The sequence below is a fragment of the Mirounga angustirostris genome, unplaced genomic scaffold (assembly GCF_029215605.1).
Source record: "Mirounga angustirostris isolate CCGP_5_RB_7025 unplaced genomic scaffold, mMirAng1.0.hap1 SCAF_12, whole genome shotgun sequence".
NCBI classification, from domain to species: domain Eukaryota; kingdom Metazoa; phylum Chordata; class Mammalia; order Carnivora; family Phocidae; genus Mirounga; species Mirounga angustirostris.
In genome coordinates, this window is record NW_026991720.1 from 22,596,289 (window position 1) to 22,623,887 (window position 27,599).

The window sequence follows — 27,599 nt, forward strand, 5'->3', positions numbered from 1 at the left end:
TTTCCCAGAATGATCAAGCTAGTGCTTCAGTTTGTTCTGACTTATCAATTCTGAGATGCATATTCTCTCACATTTATCAGTCCTCTGAAATTGGGATACATCTTAAAATTGCTGTGGATGAGGCAACTTGAGGCACAGCTGTCACAGGCTGTAGACCTGTGAACGTGGTGGCTGTTCTCTCTGGGAGCATGACCGTGATTCCTTGCCTTTTTTTGGGGGGGGGGGATTTTATTTATTTATTTGAGAGAGAGAGAGATAGCGAGAGAGAGCACGAGTGGGGAGGAGAGGGAGAAGGAGGCTCCCCACTGATCAGGGAGCCCGATGCGGGACTCGATCCCAGGACTCTGGGATCATGACCTGAGCCGAAGGCAGACGCTTAACTGACTGAGCCACCCAGGCGCCCCGATCCCTTGCCTTTTCAATCAACAAACCATTTGAGAAAGGAATGTGAGTCTTGGTTGCAGTTAGATAATCTCCCCAGTGATCTTTCTGGTAAGATCAAGAAGCACCAGCATCCAACTTGTCACAGCTTGGAAAAAAGTCTAGAGACAATAGCAGAGCACTCTCTAAAGCCATGCAGCATTACTCGTGCTCTTGATGGCACAGAGGACAATATTACATGAAATGTCACAGACGATGATGACTTGGCAACAAGAAGTTATTCAGAAGCACTGGGCTGTGGAAGTGAGGAACTCAGTTTTAGGAATATCAATTTATTTCACTTTCACTTTCCTTTTTTGGTACTATATAAAATGCAATACAATTAAAATCTATGTCTAAATAAGCTTGAAAGAGCTCTTTCAATAAGTATAAAATAAAAATTCTAAGTGATCAGCACTGTGCCAGAGTTTGTCTATGTTTTTTCAGTCTTCATGGCACATAAATAATGGTTCATCTTGTAAGTGATAATGACATAGATCTGATGACATAGACATTTGTTTTTCCAACTTCAAAAACCACAGCTTAAGCCTTTGTTATTTCATACCAATGTCACTGTCAACTAACTGGTTTTACAAAGTTAAAAATCACTTAAAAACAAAATCAGCTAGTCTGCCTACCAGTCTCTCTTCCCCCAATTCATCCTATATACCACTGCCATTTATAAAATAGCTGAGCCCCGGGGCGCCTGGCTGGCTCAGTCAGTGGAGCATGAGACTCTTGATCTCGGGGTCGTGAGTTCAAGCCTCACACTGGGTGTAGAGATTACTTAAAAAAAAAAAAAAGGTATATAAAAAAATATCTGAGCCCCTTTGGCGGCTGTATGAAAATAAATAAATAAATTTCTGAAACACTGACTTATGACAATCAAATACAATTTACTGAACACTTACTATGTGTCAAGCACTGTGTATATTATCTCAATGAACCCTCACGTAATTCTATAAGGAAAATATTAGTATACCCATTGTGCAGCTAAGAAAAACAAGGCTTAATAAACTTAAGTGACTTCTCCAAATCATATAGCTAGTACACAGTAATATGGCCACAAATCAAACTAATTTTTATCTAGTTCCAAAGCCTGTATGTTCAGCCACTTTGCTATCATTGTCTTTTTTCTCAAAACCACTTCTACAGTTTCCACTTCTCATAGGATGAAGTCCAAACTTCTTAGTCCAGCATTTCCACCTTTCTAATTATTCCCCACTTTGCCAATACTCCTCCAACGGGGCCACCAGATACAGTTGTGCCTGCCCAGCCCTGGAGACAATGCGAATGGCACCCTCCTAGCTGGCCAGTTTCCTCACTAACTTTTGCAGCGAGCCAAGTTCTCTTCGACCTCTGGGCCTTTAATTCTGCTTCCTATCAAAAACTTATCCATCTTTCAAGGAAGGCCCAACTCAATTTCCACTCCCTTTAAGAAAAATTCCTAAGTTTTCTTGCCATAATTCTTACTCCTTTAAATTCCTATAAAATGAAATGATCACTTACGTTCTTATATATACCATATACAACTAGTATGTGACACCACTATCATTACTTAACAGGTGTTGTGAAACAGTTCACATATATCAGACACGTGCAGATGATATATTAACAAACATTTTCGTAATTGCCAGAGGTGGAGTGTTTAGGGTGTTTATGAGAGCCCTTAAGAGTTCTGGGCACAGAATGTGCTTGCTCAGGATTCTGGAATTGGCTGCTACCACTGTAGTATCAATGGGCCCTTAGTCAGGTTGCAAAAACAGTCCCAGACAAGATACCATAATTCTTTTGTATAGCTGAAGCTTTTCTGGAGAAAAGGGCAGTCTTCAGAAAGGTGCCATGAAAAGATCAAAACACTTTTTCTTACCTGTGTGCTGCTCTGAGATTAAAAATACGTTGTCATCTGAGATATATAACAAAAAGACGCCCCAGGGCAGAGATGCCCTCAGACCCATGAGCCTGAAGGACATCTGGCACTGAGCCAGGACACATGCTGTGGCCCATAAAGCTCTGTTGGCTTTCACCCCGTTCTCTCTCCAGCCCCAAGGTCAGCCTCTTTTCTCCCCCGCCTCAGTCCAGACCTCCAATTTTCCTCTCACCCCCTGGATCCCTAGTTTTAGACCTTGAAACCTCAAAGGACTTAGATGGATTCCTTATCTCGTATTTTGTATCTAACAGTGTTAGTTATTTGTTGAGTATGTAAATAAAAAAATTTTTACCTCACTATTTTTTAAAATTTTAATTCCAGTATATTTAACATACAGTGTTCTGTTAGTTTCAGGTGTACAATATAGTGATTCAACAATTCTAGACATTACTCAATGCTCATCATGATAAATACTCTCTTTAATCCCCATCACCTATTTCACTCATCCCCCATCCACCTCCCCTCTGGTGACCACCAGTTTGTTCTCTATAGCTAAGAGTCTGTTTTCTGGTTTGTCTTTTTCTTTGTTCATGTTTGCTTTCTTAAGTTCCGCATATGAGGAAATCATATGGTATTTTTTACTTTACTATTTTTTAAAATATGCTCCCACATTTCCTGTAACTTGAAGACATTTTAAAAAAACCTATATAAAAAACTGAGTGACTTAGAACAAGAAATCACAACCAACTCCAGAGTCCACTCATCTACTGGGAAAGTAGAATTAAAGACTGAAGCATGATTTTAAAGAAGCCAGTGACAACCCCAGAGCTACCTCTTGCCTCTGTGCCTGTGACTAATTTCTGCACCTGCAGAACTCGTTAGTCATAGCCAGTGTATCCCCATCTAAATGCTACGGATTATTGACTCCGAGGAAAGAGCTCCACCTCCAGAAACTCCTGAAATTCTTTTGGAAAAGGATGGAAATTCTCTCTCTGTTCCTCAACAAAATATTTCTAGGCCTATTCCTACCAAGCCTATAAAAGAGGGATATGGCAGTAAGCCAAGAGCATGCCTTCGGGACACAGCAACTTAAAAAAAAGCTACCGTTTGCCAATGCTTTTCATGCCAGCTCTCTATAAACATATATAGGGGGCTGATAATCAACTTTAATTAATTTCTACTGCTCCCCAGTGAGGTGGGTATTATCCTTATTTTACACATGAGGACATCGAGCCACATATAGGAAAAATCAATGTGGGGAAACTACTCAAAAAATCAAAGCTTAAAAACAGTTTTCACAAATGTGGAGGTTTTAGTTATATATGTCCACTCTAGTTAATACCAACCCATGGGTAAAATTGAATTAGCTTGTATAAACATTAATAATGCTGCCTTTTGGGCGCCTGGGTGGCCCAGTTGGTTAAGCCACTGCCTTCGGCTCAGGTCATGATCCTGGAGTCCCAGGATCGAGTCCCGCATCGGACTCCCTGCCCAGCAGGGAGTCTGCTTCTCCCTCTGACCCTCCCCCTTCTCATGCTCTCTCTCTCTCTCGTTCTCTCTCTCAAATAAATAAATAAAATCTTAAAAAAAAAAATAATGCTGCCTTTTAGGTAGGAGCCACCCCTTAACTAAGAAGGATATTCAAAAGGGCCAAAACACCCAATGGAGTTCTGGAGGTCTTTTAACTTGTTTTTTGTTGTTGTTGTTGTTTGTTTTGTTTTAAAAAGCTGAGGCTTAAGAAGACATAGGTTTTAAACTGCAGAGAGAGATGCCTGGGTGGCTCAGTCGGTTAGGCCTCTGCCTTCAGCTCAGGTCATGATCCTGGGGTCCTGGGATCGAGTCCCACATTGGGCTCCCTGCTCAGCGGGGAGCCTGCTTCTCCCTCTGCCTGCTGCTCCCCTTGCTTGTGTGCGCTCTCTCTCTCTGACAAATAAGTAAATAAAATCTTTAAAAAGCAAACAAACAAACAAAAACTTCAAAGACTATTAGATCTGAGAGGCTAGATCCCAAGCAACTTAAAGAAACCTTGAGTTTCTGAATAAGGGAATCTCATTCTACATTAAAGTCAAAGGCCCTTTCTGAGAGTTCAGCTAGTTTTAGGTTACTTCACTCCATCACGTTACAAATATAGACATGGCGTATGTGATCTCTGAACCTAGTAGTTCCTCCAGCCAGCCAGCCATCAACCAAATAATTATTCATTTCCTATATGCTAGCCACTGTACTAAGGAAGAGCTGGGGACAAAATGGAAATCAAATTCATCCATCACAGCGCCCCATTATTGTGCATATTTCAATCTAGTGGAGAAGGCAAACACAAAAATTATCATAAAAATAAAAGTATAATTACAAACTGGGACAAGCACTATAAAGAATGACACAAGCTAACTTCACAGTTCTTTACGTCTCAAGGTCTCAATTGAGATCCAATGTAGGATTAGAACTTAGAAACCAAATCTGCATTGCTCAGTGCTGACAAATGTTTAAGATGCTTTATTCATTCGCAACTAACTACTCGTGGCAGGGGCAATGTGTGGTACTGGGAGCATAATGGAGAACAAAGTAGATCCAGTCCCTCCCATCTCAGAGCTCACAATCTAGCTGGGGATAGATGTTAATCAAATAATCATACAAATAAAAGTACACCTGTAGTAAGTATGCACAGGACTGTGGAGAACTGGAAGGTAGCACTATTTGTTCCCTTTTAGAAAAAGAGGCAAGGACTAAGAAAATGAAATTAAATTTGAATTATTGAATTAAATTTGAAACCCCATATTTAATACCCTGGACAAACCTCTGTGAGATATAATACTCTATTACCTTGAACCCAAATCTCGACAGTGGCTCTACTATTCAGAAGTTGGGGAATCTGATGGGTACTAAGGAGGGCACTTACTGCATGGAGCACTGGGTGTTATACGCAAACAATGAATCATGGAACACTACATCAAAAACTAATGATGTAATGCATGGTGATTAACATAACAATAAAACAAAATAAAATAAAAAGAAGTTGGGGAATCTGGAGCAAATCACTTAACCTCTCTGAGCTAGTATTCTCTTGCAAAATGAAAATATTAATATGCCTACATCTCAAGGTTACTGTCAGAATTATTGAGAATAATTTGCTATATTATACAGATGTTAATTACAACAATCCTCTGCATTTAACAATTCCATAAACATGTATAAAATGCAGATTTACTTTTAAAGTGGGACCAAACTCTATGTACGGTTCTGTAACTTGCTTTGTTCACTTAATACATCATCTCCATCTGAAAATGTTAATAGAAAGACCTATGTCATCATATTTAATGGCAGTGTAGCAGTCCTATCTCTGGATGAGCCATCATTTATCTAACTAATCCCTTATCTTTGAACATTTAGGGTATTCTCAATTTTTAAAAGATACTATAAAGGGTACAGTGACTGATACACTTGTACATACATCTTTGCTCATTTAACAAATTATTTCCTTAGGATAAAATTTCAAAAGGAAGCTGGGTTAAAAAGTGTACATTTGGGGTACATTTTATATAGTTGCCAATCTGCCCTCTAAAAAATTACACCAATTTAAACTGCCTGTTTGATATGCCAATACTGCAAGTCGTACATCTTTTTCATGTTTGCCAACCCAAACCGTGTAAAGTGGCTTTCTGTTTTAATTCCTATTTTTTGAAAATTTTGTTTGACATTTGTACTTCCTCCTTCTATTTATGTCTTCTCTTTTGTCTTTGGGTGTTTAAAAATATGAATTTAAATGAAAAAACTCAAAAATACAGAAAGATGTAAAGAACAGTAAAATAAATGCTTCTACCCTCACCACCCAGATTCAATAATTGTCAACATTGTGGCATAATTATCTGCCATCTGTACACACACACAATATTTTTTGGGCTAACCACTTAAAGTATATTTTATTTTATTATTATTTTTAAAGATTTCACTTATTTGAGAGAGAGAGAGAGTGTGCGTGAGCTGCGGGGCGGGTGGGGGGAGTGCAGAGGGAGAGGGACCCTGGACCTTGATCCCAGGACCCTGAGATTGTAGGTAGATGCTTAACTGACTGAGCCATCCAGGCATTCCCACTTACAGTATATTTTAGACACTGCAACACTTGTAAATACTTCAGCATGCATCTTGGAAAAATAAGGGCATTCTCATACATAACTACAGTACAACGATCACATCCTACAAAAATATCAGAATTCCTTAATATCATCTAATATTTAATCCATATTCAAACATATCTTTGGGTCTTTGTTATTCATCTGTTCTTATTTTTATTGATTTTTGAGAGCCCTACATATTAAGAATATTAATCATTAGTTTGCTACTTACTGTGTGATCTTGAACAAAATACTTAAGCTCTCAACCCTCAAATTTCTACATCTGTAAAGCACAAATAATAACATATATATCATAGGGTTATTGTGATGATTAAGTAAAAATTATAAATATAAAGTGCTTAGCAGAAAACAGGTACATTAAAAATACTCAATAAATTGTAATTGCTGTTATTAATTTGAAAACATTTTCCCCATTTGTTGTGAGCCATTTAATTTTGTTCACAGTGCCTTGCTATACACCTCAATTGTGGACAAGAAGGTAATATGGGCAAAACACAGTATGGAAAAATAAATAGAACCCTGAAAAGTAGAAAAAAAAATTTCAACATTAACTATTAAAAGGCCTAGTAATGTATCCAATCCCCTTTCAACAAACTCTTAAATAACAATCTTGAATCTGAAATCCATATTTCAAAGATGAATAGCCCTATTGAATTTTAATTTTTCTAGAGTTTCTCAGCAGCCTCCAGCTAGAAAAGCAAAAAGGAAGATTAATGACAGCTTCAGGCAGGAGAACAAAATGCAAGTATCAGTTTTAAAATTATTAAATGAGTGCTCGCTTCGGCAGCACATATACTAAAATTATTAAATGAGATTATACGAAGTGCTTATAACTATACCTAGAACACAGTAAGCACTCAATAAATGTCAGACATCTAAATCATCTCCTTAACTGTTATTAACAAGAGATTATGGGCAATACATTGCGTACTGATTATGATAAACAATGGGTTCTAATTACTTAATACCACTCTGAATACCATTACTGATATATTAAGATTAGATTCTGTATCTTTTTTTTTTTTTTTAAAGATTTTATTTATTTATTTGAGAGAGAGAGAATGAGAGACAGAGAGCATGAGAGGGAGGAGGGTCAGAGGGAGAAGCAGACTCCCTGCCGAGCAGGGAGCCCGATGCGGGACTCGATCCAGGGACTCCAGGATCATGACCTGAGCCGAAGGCAGTCGCTTAACCAACTGAGCCACCCAGGCGCCCTAGATTCTGTATCTTGAAAGTTAACAGAAGTCACCCAAAATAATCAGAGCAGTGTCCCCTTTGAGGGATATACTTAATCAGTTTTGTTTATTGTTCTACTGAGGTTTAGATATATTTTAGTTATCTTCTTACTAAATTATCCACTTAGTTGAGGTTCTTAATTTGTAAGAACAGAATTAATATACAGCATTTTCTTACAAGTTTCAATCTTTCCTTATCTGCAACTATGACTCATCTAATTTCTAAGATTATATATTCGCTTTCTTCTCCCTTTTCCTCAACTAGTATGCTAGAAGTTTTTCTTTTTCATTGGACTTTTCATAGGATCATTTCTTGAACGTAACAATTCTTTTTCTGCTCACAAATTCATTTTTTCCCCATGTTTACTTAGTCTCTTTTTTCTTAGACTCATCTTATTATTCCCTTTCCAGCTTCTTGAATTAGAGGTTTCTTTTCCATCTTTCTTGTATATAAAAAAAATTAAGGCAATGAATAGTCTTTTGAGTACCAGTTCAAATTGAAACTTTTAAGTTTTGCTTTTGTATTTTCTAAATAGTTTGCAAATTAATAAGTATTTTTAAATTTCTATGAGGCTGAATACTTTTTCCTGTCTATCTTTTGATATTAAGTTCAAAATGTTCTGTATCATGGTCAAAAATATGGCCTGTATAATTCCACTATTGGGTATTTACTCAAAGAAAATGAAAACACTAATTCGAAAAGATAGATGCACCCTTTAAGTTTATTGCAGCATTATTTACAATAGCCAAAATATGGAAGCAATTATCCATCATGGATGGATAAAGAAGAAGTGGTGTGTGTGTATATGTACATATACATACATATATAATGGAATATTATAATACTGGAATATTGGAATATATAATGGAATATTACTAAGCCATAAAAAAGAATGAAATCTTGCCTTTTGCAACAACACTGATGTATGTAAAGGGTAAAATGAAATAAGTCAGTCAGAGAAAGACAAATACCATATGATTTCACACCTTGTGGAATTTAAGAAACAAAACAAATGGACAAAGGAAAAAACAGACAAAAAAACTAGACTCTTTAATACAGAGAACAAACTGCTGGCTCTCAGAAGCATGGGGTGGGGGGCGGGGGGTGACTGAAATAGATAAATGGGATTAAGAGTATACTTAATCTTGATGAGCACTGAGAAATGTATAGAATTGTTGAATCACTGAATTATATACCTGAAACTAATCATAACACTGCATGTTAATTATGTTTCAATTTTTAAAAAGAGAGATTTGTAGTTCTAGCTGAAAAACAAAATTAAAGTAGTTCCTTAAAAAAAAAAAACAACCATATGGCCTGTATAATTTCTGCATTTTACAATTTATTAAGATTTTCTTTGGGGCCTAATAATAATATTTGGTCAAGTCTCATAATTCATTCATGTAATTTTTCAAATATGGCATATTCTCCCCTTATACAGTATCAATGCTAGCATATATCTTTTATATTAATCTTATTCTTTTATTCAGATCCCTATATTCTTATTTTGTTTTCTTCTTTAATCTGACAAAGATATTAAAGCCTCCCGCCACTGTCATTTGTTTTTTCTTATATTTGTAATTTTTTGATCTACACACTTTGCTTTAATGTCACTTGAGGCATAAAAGGTTCATTATAAATTTATACTACTTATCAATACCAAATTACGTCTGGTTCTCAGTTAATACTCATTTGTCTTGAGAATTTGGCTTTGTCTGATATTAATGCTGGGATCCATGATTTATTTTTTGTAGGTATTTGTCTGACATACCTTTGCCTATTATTTTACTTTTAAGATTTTTAACAGCTTTATTGAGATTATAATTCACATACCCTACATATTAGTTTCCTATGGCTGCCACAAGTACCATTAACTTGGTGGCTTAAACCAACAGAAATTCTCTTAGTTTCACTGGGCTAAAGTCAAGGTTATTGGCAAGGCTGGTCCTTCTGGAGGCTCTAGGGGAGAGTCCATTTCCTTGCTTTGTCTAGTTGCTTCTAGCCTATATTCTTTGGCTCCTGACCCTTTCCCTGCATCCAGCCTTTTACTCCTACCAACACATCTTCTACTTCTTTATCAATCTCCCTTTGTCTCCCTTTGATAAAGACAATGTAGTTAGATGTAGGGCGTACCTGGATAATCCAGGGTAATCTCCCCATCTCAAGATTGTTAACCTAATCACCGCAAAGTCCTTTTTGCCATACAAGGTAACACACAAAGGTTCCAGGGATTCAGACCTGGATATCTTGGGGTCATTATTCAGCATATCAGACCATACAATTCACCATTTAAAGTGTGCAATTAAAAAAAATAAAGTGTACAATTCAGCCTTTTTAAGTATATATGTAGGGTTGTGCAAGCATCATCACAATCTAATTTTAGAGCATTTTTATCCCCCCTAAAATAAACCCATACTAATTGGCTGTCACTTTCCATTCCTCCTTCCCACCTCTCCAACCTGGCAATGACTAATCTACTCCATAGGTTTGCCTGTTCTGGACATTGCATATAAATGGAATCATACAACATGTGGTCTTTGTAATTGGGCTCTTTCACCTAGCACAATGTTTTCAAGGTTTATCCATGCTGTAGTTTTGTTTTTTTTTTTAAGATTTTATTTATTTATTTGAGAGAACGAGAGAATGGGCAGTGGAGAGGGGCAGAGGGGGAGAGAGAGAGAGAGACAGAGATACTCCCTGCTGAGGAGGGAGCTGGACGCGGGACTTGATCCCAGGACCTGGAGATCATGACCTGAGCTGAGGTCAAATGCTTAACCCACTGAGCCACCCAGGAGCCCCGCATGCTGTAGTTTTTTTAAATCAGTATTTCATTCCCTCTTACTGCTGAATAATACTCCATTGTATGGATAATAACATATTTTATTTATCCATTCATCAGTTGATGAACATTTGGGTTGTTTCCACTTTGTGGCTATTACGAATAATGTTGCTAAGAACATCGTGTTTAAGGTTTATCTATAAGTTTTGCTGCTATGGACATTGTGTGTATAAGTTTTGTTTTCAGTTCTTTTGAGTAAACCTAGGAGTAGAATTGCTGGGTCATGTGGTGACTCTAAGATTTTAAGAAATTGCCAAACTGGTTTTTCTTTTTAAGATTTTATTTATTTTTTTGACAGACAGAGAGAGAGCACAAGTAGGCAGAGAGGCAGGCGGAGGGAGAGGAAGAAGCAGGCTCCCTGCCGATCAGGGAGCCCGACGCGGGACTCGATCCTAGGACCCTGAGATCATTACCTGAGCCAAAGGCAGCCACTTAATCGACTGAGCCATCCAGGCGCCCCGTCTTAACTGTTTTCTGAAGCAACTGCATCATTTCACATTCCCAGTAGCAATGTATGGAAGGTTCCAATTACTACATATTCTCAACAACACTTATTGTTGTCCACCTCTCTGATTATAATCATCCTAGTAAGTACGAAGTGGTCTCCTTCTGGTTTTGATTTTCATTTCCATAAAAACTAGTGACTATCATCAGTGCTCATGTGCTTGCTGACCATTTCTCTATCTTCTTTGGAGAAATATCTATTCAGATTCTTTGCCATTTTTTAAAAACTTGGAAGTATAGTTGAACACAACTTACATTAGTTTCAGGTATTACAACATAGTGATTTGATAACTCTATATAGTACGCTACGCTCACAAGTATAGCTATTGTCACCATACAATGCTATTATGATACCATTGAGTATATTCCCTATGCTGTACCTTTCATCCCCATGACTTATTCATTCCATAATTGGAAGCCTGTACCGCCCACTCCCCTTCACCCATTTGCCGATCCCCTACCACCCTGCTCTGGCAATCTCCAATTCGTTCTCTGTATCTTAAGAGTCTATTTCTGCTTTGTTTTGTTTTGTTTTTTAGATTTCACATATAAGTGAAATCATATGATACTTGTCTTTGTCTGACTTATGTCACTTAGCGTAATACCCTCTAGGGTCCACGTATGTTGTCACAAATGGCAAGATTTCATTTTTTTTATGGCTGAGTAATATTCCACTGTGTATGTATGTGTGTGTGTATATACACACACACACACACACACAACTGCTTCTTTATCCATCCCTCTGTGGATGGACACTTGGGTTACTTCCATATCTTGGCAACTGTAAATAATGCTGCAGTAAACATAGGGGTACATGTATCTTTTTGAAATTAGTGTTTTCATGTTCTTCTATAAATAGCCAGTAGTGGAGTTACTGGATTGTACGGTATTTCTATTTTTAATTTTTTGAGCAGCAACCTCCATACTGTTTTCCATACTGGCTGCACTTCTACCAACAGTACACAAGTGTTCTGTTTTCTCCACATTACCACCAAAACTAGTTATTTCTTTTTCTTTTTTAAGGTTTTATTTATTTATTTTGGAGAGAGAGAGAGCGCGCATACGAGTAGGGGGAGGTATGGTGGGGGAAAGAATCTCAAGCAGACTCCACACTGAGCACAGAGCCCGAAGTGGGGCTTGATTTCACGACCGTGAGATCATGTATGACCTGAGCTGAAACCAAGAGTCGGATGTTTAACCAACTGAGCCACCCAGGTGCCCCTCTTGTCCTTTTGATACTAGGCATTCTGACAGGTGTGAGGTGGTATCTCATTGTGGTTTTGATTTGATGATTTGATGATGAGTGAGGTTGAGCATCTTCTCATAGGTCTGTTGGCCATCTGTAGGTTTTTGGGAAAATGTCTATTCAGGTCCTCTGCCCATTTTTTAATTGGATTGTTTGGGGTTTTTTGGTGTTGAGCTGTGTAACTTCTTTATATATTTTGGATATTAACCCCTTGACAGGTGTATCATTTACAAATATCTTCTCACATTCAGTAGATTGCCTTTTCGTTACCTTGGTGGCTTCCTTTGCTGTGCAAAAAGCTTTTTATGTTGGTGTAGTCCTAATAATTTATTTTTGTTTTTTTTTCCTTGCCTGAGGAGACACATCCATAAATATCTTGCTGAGGCCAATGTACAAGAGATCACTGCCTAGGGGCGCCTGGGTGGCTCAGCTGGTTAAGCGACTGCCTTCGGCTCAGGTCATGATCCTGGAGTCCCGGGATCGAGTCCCGCATCGGGCTCCCTGCTCGGCAGGGAGTCTGCTTCTCCCTCTGACCCTCCCCCCTCTCATGTGCTCTCTCTCATTCTCTCTCTCTCAAATAAATAAATAAAATCTTTAAAAAAAAAAAAAGAGATCACTGCCAATGTTTTCTTCTAAGAGTTTTATGGTTTCAGGTCTCACACTTAGGTCTTTAATCCATTTTGAATTTATTTTTGTGTATGGTGTAAGAAAGTGGTCCAGTTTTCCTAACACCATTTTTTGGGGAAGAGACTATCTTTCCCCCATTACATATCCTTGCCTCCATGGTCACTGATTAATTGACCATATAATGGTGAGTTTATTTTGGGCTTTCTATTATGTTCTATTGATCTATGTGCCTATTTTTGTGCTAGTACTATACCGTTTTCATTATTAAAACCATGTAAATCTGGGATTGTGATACCTCCCGCTGTATTCTTCTTTCTCAAGACCGCTTTGGCTATTTGAGGTCTTTTATGGTTCCATACAAATCTTAGGATTATTTGTTCTGCTTCTATGAAAATGCTATTGGTATTTCAACTGGGATTGCATTGAATCTGTTGTAGATTGCTTTGGGTAGTATGGACATTTTAATGATATTAATTCTTCCAATCCATGAGCATAAAATATCTTTCCATTTGTGTTGTCATCAACTTCTTCCATCGTTGTTGTATATTTTTTTTCAGAGTACAGTCTTTCACCACCTTGGTTAAGTTTATTCCTAAGTATTTTATTCTTTTTGGTGCAATTGTAAATGGAATTGTTTTCTTAATTTCTCTTTCTGCTACTTCATTATTTTTTTTCTTCAAATTTTTATTTAAATTCTAATTAGTTAACATACAGTGCAATATTGGTTTCAGGAGCAGAATTTACTTCATTATTAATGTATAAAAATGCAACAGATTTCTGTATATTAATTTTATATCCTGCAACTTTACTGAATTCAATTACCAGTTCGAAAAGATTTTTGGCAGAGTCTTCAGGGTGTTCTAAGTATAGTAGTATGTCATCTGCAAATAGTGACAGATTCTTTGCCATCTTAAAACTGGGTTTGGGGTGCCTGGGTGGCGCAGACAGTTAAGTGTCCAACCCTTGATTTCAGTTTGGGTTGTGATCTCAGGGTGGTGAGATCGAGCCCTGCATGGGACTCCACACTAGGTGTGGAGCCCGCTTGAGATTCTCTATCTCCCTCTGCACCCCCGCCCCCGCCCTGGCTGCTGCGCATGTGCACTCTAAATAAATAAATAAAACTGGGTTGTCTTTTTATTGTTCAGTTCTAAGAGTTCTTTATATGGATTCAAGTTATTCGTCAGATGTATGATTTACAAATATTTTCTCCCATTCTGTGAACTGCCTTTTCACTTTCTTGATGGTATCATTTGCAGCTACTTTGAATATTTGTGAGTCACTGTATGTCACATAAATTAAATACAGTTGGGTTTTGGTTTGGATTATTGTTGTTCCACTCTAAAAGAGAATCTTTGTCGTTCTCAAAGGAGTTAATCCATTTATATTTATGATTTAGAACAGAATTAATTGGTTTCACTTTATTACTTTGTTCTATAGTTTGTGTTTTCTTTTTTAAATCTTTTATATAGACTTGTTTTTTTTCTCTTTAATGTTTTGGAAGGCATATTCTGCTTCTAATTCTACTGGTATTTATTCTTCAGTCTGTATTTATCAAATGTCAGTCAATGAAAAAATATATACTGCTTTTTTTTCTGTCTAGTTTATCATATGACTGTTTGTTTCTTTTTATAATGTATGGAAGACTCCAGGAGTTTCCCAAACTTTCTTTTTGTTTTTTTTTTTAAAGATTTTGTTTTAAGTAATCTCTATACCCAACATGGGGCTCGAACTCACAACTCTGAGATCAAGAGTCTCATGCTCCACTGGCTGAGCCAGCCAGGCACCCCTCTTTTCAGTGGTAATTTTCAGAGGTATTTTTCTGAGTCTTCTGGATGAGTCTTTTTCACAGATCATATTACTATTAGTAGTAGTAAACTTATTTTAAATTTTCGATACTGAAAAAAAGAAGACATGCCCAGATTTCATGTTGGTGAACATCATGACACTAAGGACAGCTTGTCAGGCATCATTTTGAACTAAAAATCTTCTACCATATTCTTCTAAGGAAAGGTCCTAATATGCACCCTAATCCTAGGGCCTCAGGAATTTTTGGCAAAACTCAAAACAAAACTCAAAAATGTTGAAAAAGAACTACAACATTTGTATGTGAAAAAAAAAAACCCACAATAAAACAAACAAAATTTTCAATTGCTTACTAATCAGTTCTAAACTCCTGAAATGTCTACATTCGATATGGGAGAAATCCAATAAATGCCCCTTTAGCTAATAAACGTCATCCTAATAAAAACAAAATGCAAACTAAATCTGGACAGACCATTATTCTACTAACGATTCAAAGTTATTTCTGCCAAAGAAAGAGTAGTTCACTTAGTATAAGTATACAAAGGTAAAATACTATCTTTATAAACTTAGCTACAGATAGGCAATCAAAATATTCAACTATATTTCAAAATGGAAGCAGAGTGTCAAATAAATTCTTCAAAGAAATGCAAGAGATTTTAAATATGGAACTCAAATACCAACAATCAGTAAAATGCTTCCTGAGGTTTGCCTCACGAAGTTTATATCTTAGAATTACCTCACATTTTGTTTCTGACATAAATCAGTAATTTTCTTACAAAATCGCTGGGGCACCTGGGTGGCTCAGGGGGTTAAGCGTCTGCCTTTGGCTCAGGTCATGATCCCAGAGTCCCGGGACCGAGCCCCGCACTGGGCTCCCCGCTGAGCAGGGAGTCTGCTTCTCTCTCTGCCCCTCACCCTGCTCGTATTCTCGCTCTCTCACTCTCTCTGTCTCTCTAAATAAATAAATAAATAACTTAAAAAAAAACCAACCCAACAAAATCCTGTGGTGGTGGTTTCTTAACAAACATAACACCATCTTTCCCCCCTTGGGTAGAATATGTCGTTATAGTAAGTCAAAGAGAAATAATCCTTTTTATTTTGATCTACATAAAATGGTTTGAAAACCAGTCCCACTCCCACCCCCGGATGAGGGGAGGATAGAAGTAATAGCTATTGTACTAGACAGAGGATCAAAAGAACAAACAACCATCCGCAGAAAGCAAGAGTGAGTATCTGAGGACAGAGCTGAGTTTTCTCACCACGTTCTCCAAAGGTGCGGCACCAAACACCTTAAAGACGGGGTTGGGTTTGGAGGGGGAGATACAGAGGACAATAGCTTGCTGTCCCACTCGAGTAGTATATTCATCTAATGTGGCTCGAAGTTTCCTGAATTAGAGAATGAAAAGAGAATAAAAACGGTTAAAGAAGAGAGAAATTACAGTGACACGGAAACAAAATTTACTTTGACTTGAGACAATTTATTCTGATTGGATACGTCGTTGTACCCAAAATGTGAAAAGGGGAGTGTGAGTTTGAATATCCTGTTCAGCAGAAGTATGTGCATACCTTTGTCCTAAAGACCAATGACTAGCCCACTGATACAAGGGTCGGCTACAAGTTTGCATCAGGACACAGCCATGACACAAGGCTGAACAGGGAGACTATAATTCTTCCTGATCCTAGCAACACTAAAGGGGTTTCCTCTTACTGCAACTTATAATAACGATAAAGACTACTGCTGAGACATTTTCTTGTAGACATTATCATATCATCTCCATGCTTAATGAAGGGGGCCTAAATGACCTGCTTCTAATTTCTTTGACTGATAAGTCATTGTGTATGTCTCACTGACATAGTTTGATCCAGAAAGACGATTTCAAAAATGTTGTCATTTCTAGATTTTCATTGCATATAAACAACAATTCTTGGTCCTGTAATATTTTACAAATGAGGAAGAAGTAAAAGAGCTTTTTTAAATATATCAACACTGGATGACACAGAAACGTTGGGCTTTTCCTCTGAAATCATGGGAGATTATTTTAAAGTTCTACGTTCTATAATCCTTCTGAGAACATAGTCTACTCTTTCCAGGGACTGGTGAGTAATTAATTCAAATGAAACGAAGTGAACATACCTAGTTTTCCATCTTTTCCAAAAGTATGTACTATCACGTCTATGCCCCTTACAGCAAAGACATTTCTATATAGAACACATTCTAATTACTCCGGCCTATCCCATCATTAAAGGAAATGAGAAGAACTGCCTATCTGGTGGCATATAAACCCTTTGCTGAAAGCTTCCAATCAGTACTTTTTGGGTTTTTCCTTCAGTTTCTTATAATCTTCCTCATAAAATAAACTGTATTTTCTAGCTTTTGTCACATATCATTTGCATGGATTGGCACTCCATCTGGATTCAACATTCTAATAAATAACTAGAAATTTTGGATATAATATTTAAAACACTACAAGAACTTCTGGAATATTTTATAGACAAAATTTCTTATCCTATATGAATGCATTTTGTGCAACCATCAAATATTAAGTCCTCTGTGTACTATACCTGCGTGATAACCTTTCTGTGCAACCTACAAACTCTTCAGAAAAAACTCTTCAGCAAAGGACCATATGCCAAACAAGAAATTTGGCAGCATTCCTTGAAGGAATGGTCTATATTCACGCTCTCCAATTCTTCTTTTCCCGTTTTCTCTTGAAGACACCCCAATCCTTTCATCCTTCCCACTCCATTGGAAATGCTCTTGCCAAGTTCAATCATGACCTCCATGTTGCTAAATCTAATGGTCAATTTGCATCTTATTCAACCTGCCAGCGGCATTTGACAGAGCTGATCACACACCCTCCTTCTTAAAACACTCTTTGCACTTGGTTTCTAGTGTATTGCTCTCTCTTTTTTAAAGATTTTATTTACTTATTTAACAGAGAGAGACACAGCAAGAGAGGGAACACAAGCAGAGGGAGTGGGAGAGGGAGAAGCAGGCTTCCCGCGGAGCAGGGAGCCCAATGCGGGGCTCGATCCCAGGACCCTGGGATCATGACCTGAGCCGAAGGCAGATGCTTAATGACTGAGCCACCCAGGTGCCCCTCTAGTATATTGCTCTCTTGATTTTCCTCCTGATTCACTGGTAGCTTCTTGGACTCCTTTGTTCATTCCTTTCATCTCTCCAACCTCTAAAGGGTAGAATGCTTCAGGCCTCAGTCTACACTCACTCTCTAGGTGAGCTCTTCCAGTCTCACAGTCTTAGACAAGATCTAAGACTTAGACATGATCTAAGATTTAGACATTTTCAGCAAGATCTCTCCTTTGAATTCCAGACTCACGTATCAACTGCTTATTGTTTCTCCACTTAATGGTTAAGAGGTATCACAGACCTGACGTGTCCAAAACCAAATTCCTGATTCTGCCCTACTCTTACTCATTCCTATACCTGCTCCTCTCTTCCAGTAAGTGTCATCTCAACCCTTCCAGTAATCAGACCAAAAATCTTGAGGTCCCCTTCCCTGCTGTTTTTGCTCTCACACCCCACATCCAATCCTTCAGTTAATCATGTTGGAGTTGACTTTTGAAATACATCCAGGATGACCACGTCTTACTACCTTTGCTGCTGAGATATTGGTTTTAAGATCCTACGATTTCTGGCCTGGATTACTACAATAACCTCCTAATTGTTCTCCCTGCTTCCATTCTGGTATATCCAAATTCTACTCTCAACACAGTAGCCTTATGGTTTCTCTGAAAACATAAATCAGAGCATATCACTGCTTTAGTCAAAAGCCTTCACTGACTTCCCATCTCACTCAGAACAAGAGTCAAGCCCTTATACTGGATCAATGACCCCATAATGTGGCTCTCTACTACTGCTCTGACTCTATCTCCCGTCATTCTTTCCCTGGCTATTCCTCAAACATGATTATCACATTCCATGCCACTTCAGCAACTTTCCTCTTGCTCTTCTCTCTGCCTGAAAAGCTCTTCCTTTAGACATCAGTAATGCCCCTTTACTTACTTTAGGTCTCCATTCAGAGGTTGCCTGTCAAAGAGGATTTCCCAGACCATCCCTATAACAAAAGAGAAACTACTACATCCCCCAAACCTTCCTTTTCTTTTTTTCCTTACTCCCCTTTCTTTTTTTCCACAGTACTTATCATCATTTGACACATTACATATATGTTTATTTTCTTTTTTCCTCCACTGGATTGTAAGCTCTTTCAGGGAATTGGTTTTGTTCACGGTTATATTCCCAAGGCCTAGAACAACGTCGGGCACAGCGCAGGCACGGCAAGTTTCTCTGACTGAAATGATGTGGTATTCTACATCTGTTCATCCTTTCTAGTTTCATGTGTTTGATTTCACAGGAGTACTTCCAAGTCTAACTCTGCCATCACGGACTCCGACGGTACCCTCGGTGCACCGAGTAACGCCCGCCCGCACCACGCAGCGCTGGAGGAGCAGCAACAGCACGGAGAAGGGAGCCCTCACCGAAGCAGGCGAGTCTGCTGCCTCTTCCGGATAGACGGATTAGACTCAAACACGTGAGGCCGTTTCCGCTTCTTTCCTGTCGCGACTGCAGCGGCAGCAGCCATTCCCACGGGACCTGAAACAATAACGCGGGGGCTGGGGTCAGGCAAAGCCCGTCAGCTCTACGAGACAGAAAGCAATTAAAGGCACGAGAAAGGAAGCCTTTATTTCCTAACATGTCCTCGGTAAATACAGAATGTTCCTGATATCATCAACATAGTTCACCATTGTTCAACACAAATCATTTTCATTTACCAATGAAACTTACAAGGAACCGACAAAGTGACTGACTTAAACACCTCCCCACCATACGCTAGCTAAACTTTACATAATGTTGTTTGTGTTTTGCCAGCATGCCCATACTGCGAAGGCAATATTCTCAGAGGTGCTAAATGAAATTGCAGCACTGAGAGAGGAAGAGCTTGCCAAAAGAATCACAGATTTCAAATTTCGTTTCCATCCCCATGCCCCTCTTTCCATTACCCCAAGACACTGCCAAGTTAAGGAAGAGAGAGAATCACTCATGCGTGGAACTCAAATAGTAACAACACCCATAAGAGGAATAGCTGGAAGAATATTATCTTAATTGGAAATTTTTTCTTATATATCTGAGAATTGTGCCTAAAATGGAGTTGTTGACCACAAAGTTAAACCGATGAAAGCATGCTGGCAGGAAAAAGATGAAAACTATCCCACTTTAAGGAAAAAATGTTAATAAAAGTTGGTCTGGCTTGTCCTCAAACTAATTATTAAAATAAAGGGTAGACCCTAAGGAATTATTGGAGTCTCTGATTCATGGAATCTCAACATATCAAGGACATTCCTTTTTCTTTTTAAAGCAGACGATCCACTTCTATCCTTATTTGTAAACCCTATAAAAGGCTTATATGAAAATTAAGTTTACTCACATTTACACTAGCACATGTTATATATGGTCTAAGGGGCTCAATTAAAATAAGCCTCCCTGAAAATCTAGACATATCTCTCTACATGTTATTTAGTAGTATAATCAGTCTGACTTAAATAAATTCCTCTAAAGAGCCCCAGATCAAGTTAAAAAATAAATTAATGCTTTTAACCTTCATTTCCATCGTAAATAGCTGCTAGATAAAAAAAAAATCCTATTGATACATTTTTTCCAGTATTTTATTTTTTAACTGTGATAAGAACACTTACTATATGAGATCTACCATGTTAATTTTTTAAGTGTACAATACAGTTAAAGATAGGCACAATGTTGACCAGATCTCTAGAACTTACTCATCTTGCATAACTGGAACTTTATACTGGAGTTGGAGAGCAACTCTCATTCCCATACCCCAGTTGCTGGCAACCACCCTTCTACCCCTGTTTCTATGAGTTTGACTAGATACCTCATGTAAAGTGGAATCATGCAGTATCTGTCCTTCTCTGTAACTGGCTTCTTTCACTTAGCATAATGCCCTCAAGGTTCACCCATGTTGTTGCATATGGCAGGATTTCCTTCCTTTTTTTTTTTTAAAGGTTTTATTTATTTATTTGACAGAGAGACACACAGCGAGAGAGGGCACAAGCAGATAGAGAGGGAGAGGCAGAGGGAGAAGCAGGCTTCCCACTGAGCAGGGAGCCCGATGCGGGGCTTGATCCCAGGACCCTGGGATCATGACCTGAGCGGAAGGCAGACGCTTAACTGAGCCACCCAGGCGCCCAACGATTTCCTTCTTTTTAAAGGCTGGATGATATTCCATTCTATACATATACCACATTTTCTTTATCCATTCATCTGTCAATGGACACTTGAGTTGCTTCCACATCTTGGCTATTGTGAATAATGAACATGGGAATGTGAATACTCTATGAGATCCTGATTTTAATTCTTTTGAATATGTACCCAGAGGTGAAATTGCTGGATCATAGGGTAGTTCTATTTTTAATTTTTTAAGGAACCTTTATACCATTTTCCATAGAGGCTGCACCATTTTATATTCCCACCAACAGCATGTAAGGGTTCCAATTTCTCCCCTGATGATTAGTAATGTGAACATCTTTTTCACGGGCTTCTTGGCCACTTGTACATCTTCTTTAGGGAGATGTCTACTTAAGTCCTTTGTCCATTTTTTAATTAGCTAATTTGTTTTTATTCTATTGATCTGTAAGAGTCCAATATCTTATTACTAAAACTTTCAAATATAGAGCAAAGTTGAAAAAATTTTTTGGTGAACATTCATATATCTACCACTCTACCATAACATTTTACCATATACATCTATCCATCTTTTTTTTTTTTTTTTTTTTAAGATTTAAAAAAATTTTTAAATAATCTCTATACCTAACATGGGGCTTGAACTCACAACCCCAAGATCAAGAGTTGCATGCCCTAGTGAGCCAGCCAGGCACCCCATCCATCTTTCTATCCATTCATCAATCCATATCATTTTTTTATTCTGATGCATGAAAACTGCAGTATGATTCCCCTAAATATTCAGTGGGAATATCATTAGCTAGAGTTCAATACTTCTTTACAATTTTTTCTTTTGAGGTAAAATGTACATATAATGCAATGTACAAATTTTTTTTTTTTTAAAGATTTTATTTATTTATTTGACAGAGAGAGAGACAGCGAGAGCAGGAACACAAGCAGGGGGAGTGGGAGAGGGAGAAGCAGGCTTCCCGCTGAGCAGGGAGCCCGATGTGGGACTCGATCCCAGGACCCTGGGATCATGACCTGAGCCGAAGGCAGACGCTTAACGACTGAGCCACCCAGGTGCCCCGCAATGTACAAATATTAAGTGTACATTCAATTTTGTGTAAGTGTACCATAAATTTTGAAAATGTACTTATGATAACCAATCTATCAAGATATTTAATAATACCACCACTACAGAAAGTTCTCTCATGTCTCCTTCCAGTCAGTTCCCACCCAATCTCTCAAAAGTACCCACAATTCTGATTTTTTTCACCCTATTTTAGCCCTATCTATTCTAGAACTTGAAATAAATGGAATCATACAGTATATATTCTTTTGTGTAAGGTTTCTTTCACTTAAAATAATGTTTTTGAGATTTATCCACACTGTTCTATGTGTTAGTAGTTTGTTCCTTTTTATTGATGAGTAATATTCCAGAATATAAATGAATCACAGTTCATCCGTTATCCTATTCATAGACATTTGGGTAATTTCCAGTTTTAGGCTACTATGAATAAAGGTGCTTAATTAATTTATAAATTCAACACAATTCAAATAAAAGTCCCAGTATGGGTTTTTCTGGAACTTGATAAGCTGATCCTAAAACTTAAATGGAAGTGCAAAAGGCCAAAAATAGCTAGAATAATTGTGAAGAATTTTAAGAATTTAAAAAGGTGCACTCGGGGCACCTGGGTGGCTCAGATGGTTAAGTGTCTTCCTTCGGCTCAGGTCATGATCCCAGGGTCCTGGGATCGAGTCCTGCATTGGGCTCCCTGCTAGGTGGGGAGCCTGCTTCTCTCCCTCTGCCTCTGCCTCTCTCTCTGACTTTCATGAATAAATAAATTTAAAAAAATAAAATAAAATAAAAAGGTGCACTCATCCTACCAAATATCAGTAGTTACTATAAAGCTACAGTCATTAAGACAGTACGGAACTGGCTGAAGGATAGACAAACAAGCCAATGCAACTGAATTAAGAGTTCACAAACACCTTCCTGTGTCAGAAGACAGAGGTGGGAAAAGGATGAACTATTAAAAATATGGTACTGGGACAAATGGTTGTATGGAAAAATAATGAAACTAGATCCCTATATCATATAACAAAAATATTATCCAGGTGAATTAAAGAGCTAAATTAAAACAACAACAAAGAACTTTGTAACTTCTGCAGTAAACTGCTATAGAGTACTTATGAACTCAGGGGTAAGAATTCCTTAAATAAGACTCCAAAAGGGTAAACAGTAAGGTAAAGACTGATAAATTTCACAATAATATAAACTAAAACCTATATGGACAAAAGAAATAATAAAAAATTGAGGGAAGGAGTGGTCAACAAATTGGGAGAAGATACTAAATGCAATGTATATTATCAAGAAAAGAACAGTATTAAAAAATACATCAATAACTCTTACAATAAGAAAAAACAACAGGGACGCCTGGGTGGCTCAGTCGGTTAAGCGTCTGCCTTCGGCTCAGGTCATGATCCCAGGGTCCTGGGATCAAGTCCCGCATCGGGCTCCCTGCTCCACGGGGAGCCTGCTTCTCCCTCTGCCTCTGCCTCTCTCTCTCTCTCTCATGAATAAATAAATTAAAAAAAGAAAAAAGAAAAAACAACAAACCAACCCAATTGGACAAAAGCATAAAGAGGAAATATGCAAAAGAAGAAAAGCAATAGTCAATAAAAAGTCATTTCAATAGTCTGAAATGGCACTCTATCTTGTCTTCCTGCACTGGCTAAAATCTCTAGCTCAGAGATGAGCAAATTAAAAAGACAATGAGATACTATTTCATCAGACTGGCAAAAACAAAAAATGATTGACAATTCCAAATATGGTGAGGGCTGGAAGCAACAGGCACTCCCGCATGCTGTGTGGGGATGTAAATTGATATACTGATTTGGAAAGACATTTGGAATATTTAGTAAAGTTGAAAACGTGCCCATCTTTGCCCTCTCATTATCCTCCTGGATATATCCTTCAGCAGTGTTTTCAAACTTCAGGTTTCTGTTCTTTGGTGGTTCATGAGTAGCTTTTGTTTTTTAATAAAATGGAATAAAGTGAAAGACACTAGAACATATCAGTGGGTGTGTCATGGCAGAAGGGTAAGTATTACTCCATGAGAAATTGTTATTCCAGTTATATGTGCATTCATTTATCTCAGATCACAATGTAAAATGTATCACTATGGGAAATGTCAAGAGTCTGAAAACTGCCAAAAGAAACTCCCACAATTTGCACAAGAAAAGATAAAATAATTTTCATTTGCAGTTATTGTAATAGCAAAAACTTATAAATAGCCTAAGTGCTATACTAAGATATGTCATTTTCGGATAATGAATGGAATACCAAATAACACTTAAAATAAAAACATACTGCCACATTATCAACATGAATCAATCTCAAAAAAATAATACTGAATGAGATAAACAATGTTACAGAGAGATAGGATTAGAGTGTTATCATTTTTATAAAATTTAAAATATGCCAAACAATGCGAAGTATTGTTTACTGATACATACATATACAGCAGAAATAAAAGAAGTGCATGAGAATGATAAAGATCAAATTTAGAATAGTGATTACCTCAGTGGAGGGAGGGAAGAGAATAGGATTAGAAAAGCAGCAATCTCCTTCCCTTCCCTCTCCATTCACCTTATTTCCTCCAGAGTATTCAGTGCTTTTTGAAATTATTTTACTTTATTATTTGTACCCTTCTCCCCACCACTGGTCCGTAAGCTACATTAGGAGCAAGCTCTTTCCTGTCTTGTTCGTAGTATTTATATACAGTGATATCGAGCATACAGTAATTCCTCAATAATTGTTGAATTATTAAATGGTAAATCATTTCTACCAGCTGGGCCTCAGTTTCCATATCTGCCACGTGAAAATGTTAGATTAAAGTCCTTTCCTAATTTTAACACTATGACAGTGCAGTACAGTAATACAGCAAAACTATGTCTCAAAAGCATCTTCCTTCCTAGGAAAGCGGTTGACCTGCATTCATTATGTTAGGATGCCCTCTTCTGGGAAGTATAAATATTTCAAAAATATATTTTACAAACATCTCAAATGTGTTCTGCCACTGAGCCTTATTTTAAATTCACAATTCCAGAAGTACACAGTGGATTATAACTGAGAGTAATAAGGTTGTTTTTCATCACATTTGTCTTCTTTTCCTTAAATACAGCACATACTAAAAAAAGATGAAGTATTTTGGCCATTCTTGATAACTGATTTACTGTCCAACTTTCCCTAAATATCTTCTAAGATCAATGTTCCTTATACAATATTAAACCCATCCAGGCATGGTTTACATGGAGTCTTCCCCCATAGTGCTAAGTATACAATGTAAATAGCAAAGGGAATGGTACAAAATACAGCCCAGCTATAAGTCATTTAGTGGCCCAGAAAATCTCAAACCTTAAATTGGATTAAGATAATCCAGGATTGCTAGTGTCCTCAGGCATCTGGCAGAAGCAAACAAAAATCCTCTCTAGAGGACAATAATACTATTCTAGACCCCAAATTATTTCTAAAAATAAATTTCCAAACACACCATCCAGCATTCATTTAAATATAACCAATACATGAGGAGAAAAACCAACATAAACAAGAAATAGCACTAACAACATATAACAGAAAAAGACCCATAGGCACTTCAGAGAGTAGAATTACCAAATGTATTGTAAAATCATGATGCTTACTTCACTCCCAGAGATTTTAAAAACTTTTTTTTTCTATTACAATTGGAAACTATAATAGTACAAATTTGGGAGGGAAAAAACATACTAGAAATTCTAAAACAAAAAAAATGAAACTATTAACTATTACTAAAATTAGTACCTCAGTAGACAGATTTAAATCACCTCAGACACAGTTGGTGAGAAAAGTTAATAAACTGGAAGACAGTTTGAAGAAACTACATAGAGTGAAGCATAAAGAGACAAAATGATGATAACACAGAATAGAGGGTAAGAGACATAAAGGATTCAATGAGGAAAACTAACATATTTAATTGGAGTCACAGAAGGAAAAGATGGAATGGAGCAGAAGCAAAACTGAAGCAAAATCTAGTGACTAAGGGGCACCTGGGTGGCTCAGTGGGTCAAGCGTCTGCCTTCAGCTCAGGTCATGATCCCAGGGTCCTGGAATCGAGCCCCACATCAGGCTCCCTGATCTGCAGGGAGTCTGCTTCTCCTTCTCCCTCTGCCCCTCCCCCCTTCTTGTGCATGCTCTCGCTCTCTCAAATAAAAAATAAATAAAATCTTTAAAAAAAAAATCTAGTGACTAAGATTTTCCAGAATTGATGAAAGACATCAATCCACAGATTCAAGACGTTCAAAGAATCCTAAACAGAATAAATAGAAGTCCAAAGCCAGATGTATCACAAAAACTGAAGACAGAAAAACAAACAAAAAACTTAAGACAGAGAAAATCTTAATAACAGTTGGAGGAGGGACCTATGTGGGAGATAACTTTCAAAGGAGCAAATGTTAGAATGAAACAGCTGAATTCTGAAAAGCAAGGACAGAAACTAGTGGGAACGGTATCTTTGATACGAGGGGAAAAAAATAAGTGCCAACCTAAAATTCTATACCCAGTGAGAACATCCTTTGAGATTGAAAGTTAAATAAAAACATTCTCAGACAACGAAAAACTGAGAGACTTCCATGCTGAAGGAAATATTAAATGTTATCTTTACACAGAAGAAAAATTCTCAGAAGGCAAGCCGGATATAAAGGAAAAAATGAACAGTAAGTATAAAACAAAAATAATGTCTTATATGGCTTAAAATATACAAAGAATTAATACACAGAATAACAATAGCATATAGGTCAGAAGCAGGGGAATAAAATTCAAGTGTTCTAAGAAACTTGCATTATCCCTTAAAAGGACAAAAGTACCAATTACAGAAGGCTTTGAAATAAGTTAAGGATATATTATAATTTCTAGGGGGTACCACTAATAGTAAAAGTGTGTATAACTTCCAAACAAACAAGAAAAAAAATTAAAAACTTTTCAGTCCCTCTAAAACACAAAGGAAAAGTAAACACAGAGTAAGTGGGATGAAGAGAAAGCAAGCATATTGTAAACATGATAAATTTAAACCTAAATATACCAGTGGTTTCATTTACTGTAAATGGACTAAATGTTTTAGTAAGAAGTCAAAAGACTGTTAGAATGGATGAAAAAAACAAAACCAAAGTCATATCATTAATAGTATGCCATTCTAGATCTTAAGTCTCAGTAGAATACAGGCATAAGCTGTAAATGCAAGGCTTAAAAAATCAGGAAAATGTGATATATGTGAGAATGCCTGCATCCTAGGCCCTTGCAGATATGCACAATACCAGAGGTTAAGAAAAAAACTGAAGAGCTTCCGACCCAAACAGTATTACCTGCAGCAGCTAGATGGGCTGTTACCTCATCAGCCGCTGTGGAGTTGAGTATGTCTGAATCATCGTAAGAGGTGTCCTCAGGAGAAGAAGGTGAGTCTTCATCAGCACTCAGCATACTGTGCTCAGTGTAGGTGGCCACATGGACCTGCTGTACTTGTTGGGCAACTGCATGGGCTTCTATGGTAGCCATGTGTTCGGTTTGGGTCACTCCGTGCTCCTCCATGAAGATCTACTGTCAGAAGAAAAGGCAAAGAACAAAATTCAGTGTGTAGTGTAACACAATGCTTAAACGAAGCAATGTTCTCCTCAAGAGCAGAGGAAGCCTA

The 27,599-nt window shown here is 37.5% G+C and overlaps 1 protein-coding gene across 8 annotated transcripts in view; it reads right to left on the reverse strand.

The window, feature by feature from the left end:
* Window positions 1–27,599, reverse strand: part of NRF1 (nuclear respiratory factor 1) — a 139,354-nt gene that overhangs the window by 68,218 nt on the left and 43,537 nt on the right. For 6 of the 8 annotated variants that reach the window (XR_010406382.1, XR_010406381.1, XM_064574958.1 and 3 more), the window contains exons 2-4: window positions 27,274–27,505; window positions 19,173–19,287; window positions 15,935–16,061 (exon numbers count right to left, since the gene is read on the reverse strand). Coding sequence is in view for 6 of the 8 variants with exons in the window: in XM_064574958.1 (XP_064431028.1) it covers window positions 15,935–16,061; window positions 19,173–19,287; window positions 27,274–27,496 (465 nt within the window). In the remaining 2 variants the exon portion in view is untranslated. The remainder of the gene's footprint in view (window positions 1–15,934; window positions 16,062–19,172; window positions 19,288–27,273; window positions 27,506–27,599) is intronic. The other 2 variants (XM_045864285.3, XM_045864281.3) reach the window with 1 other exon arrangement.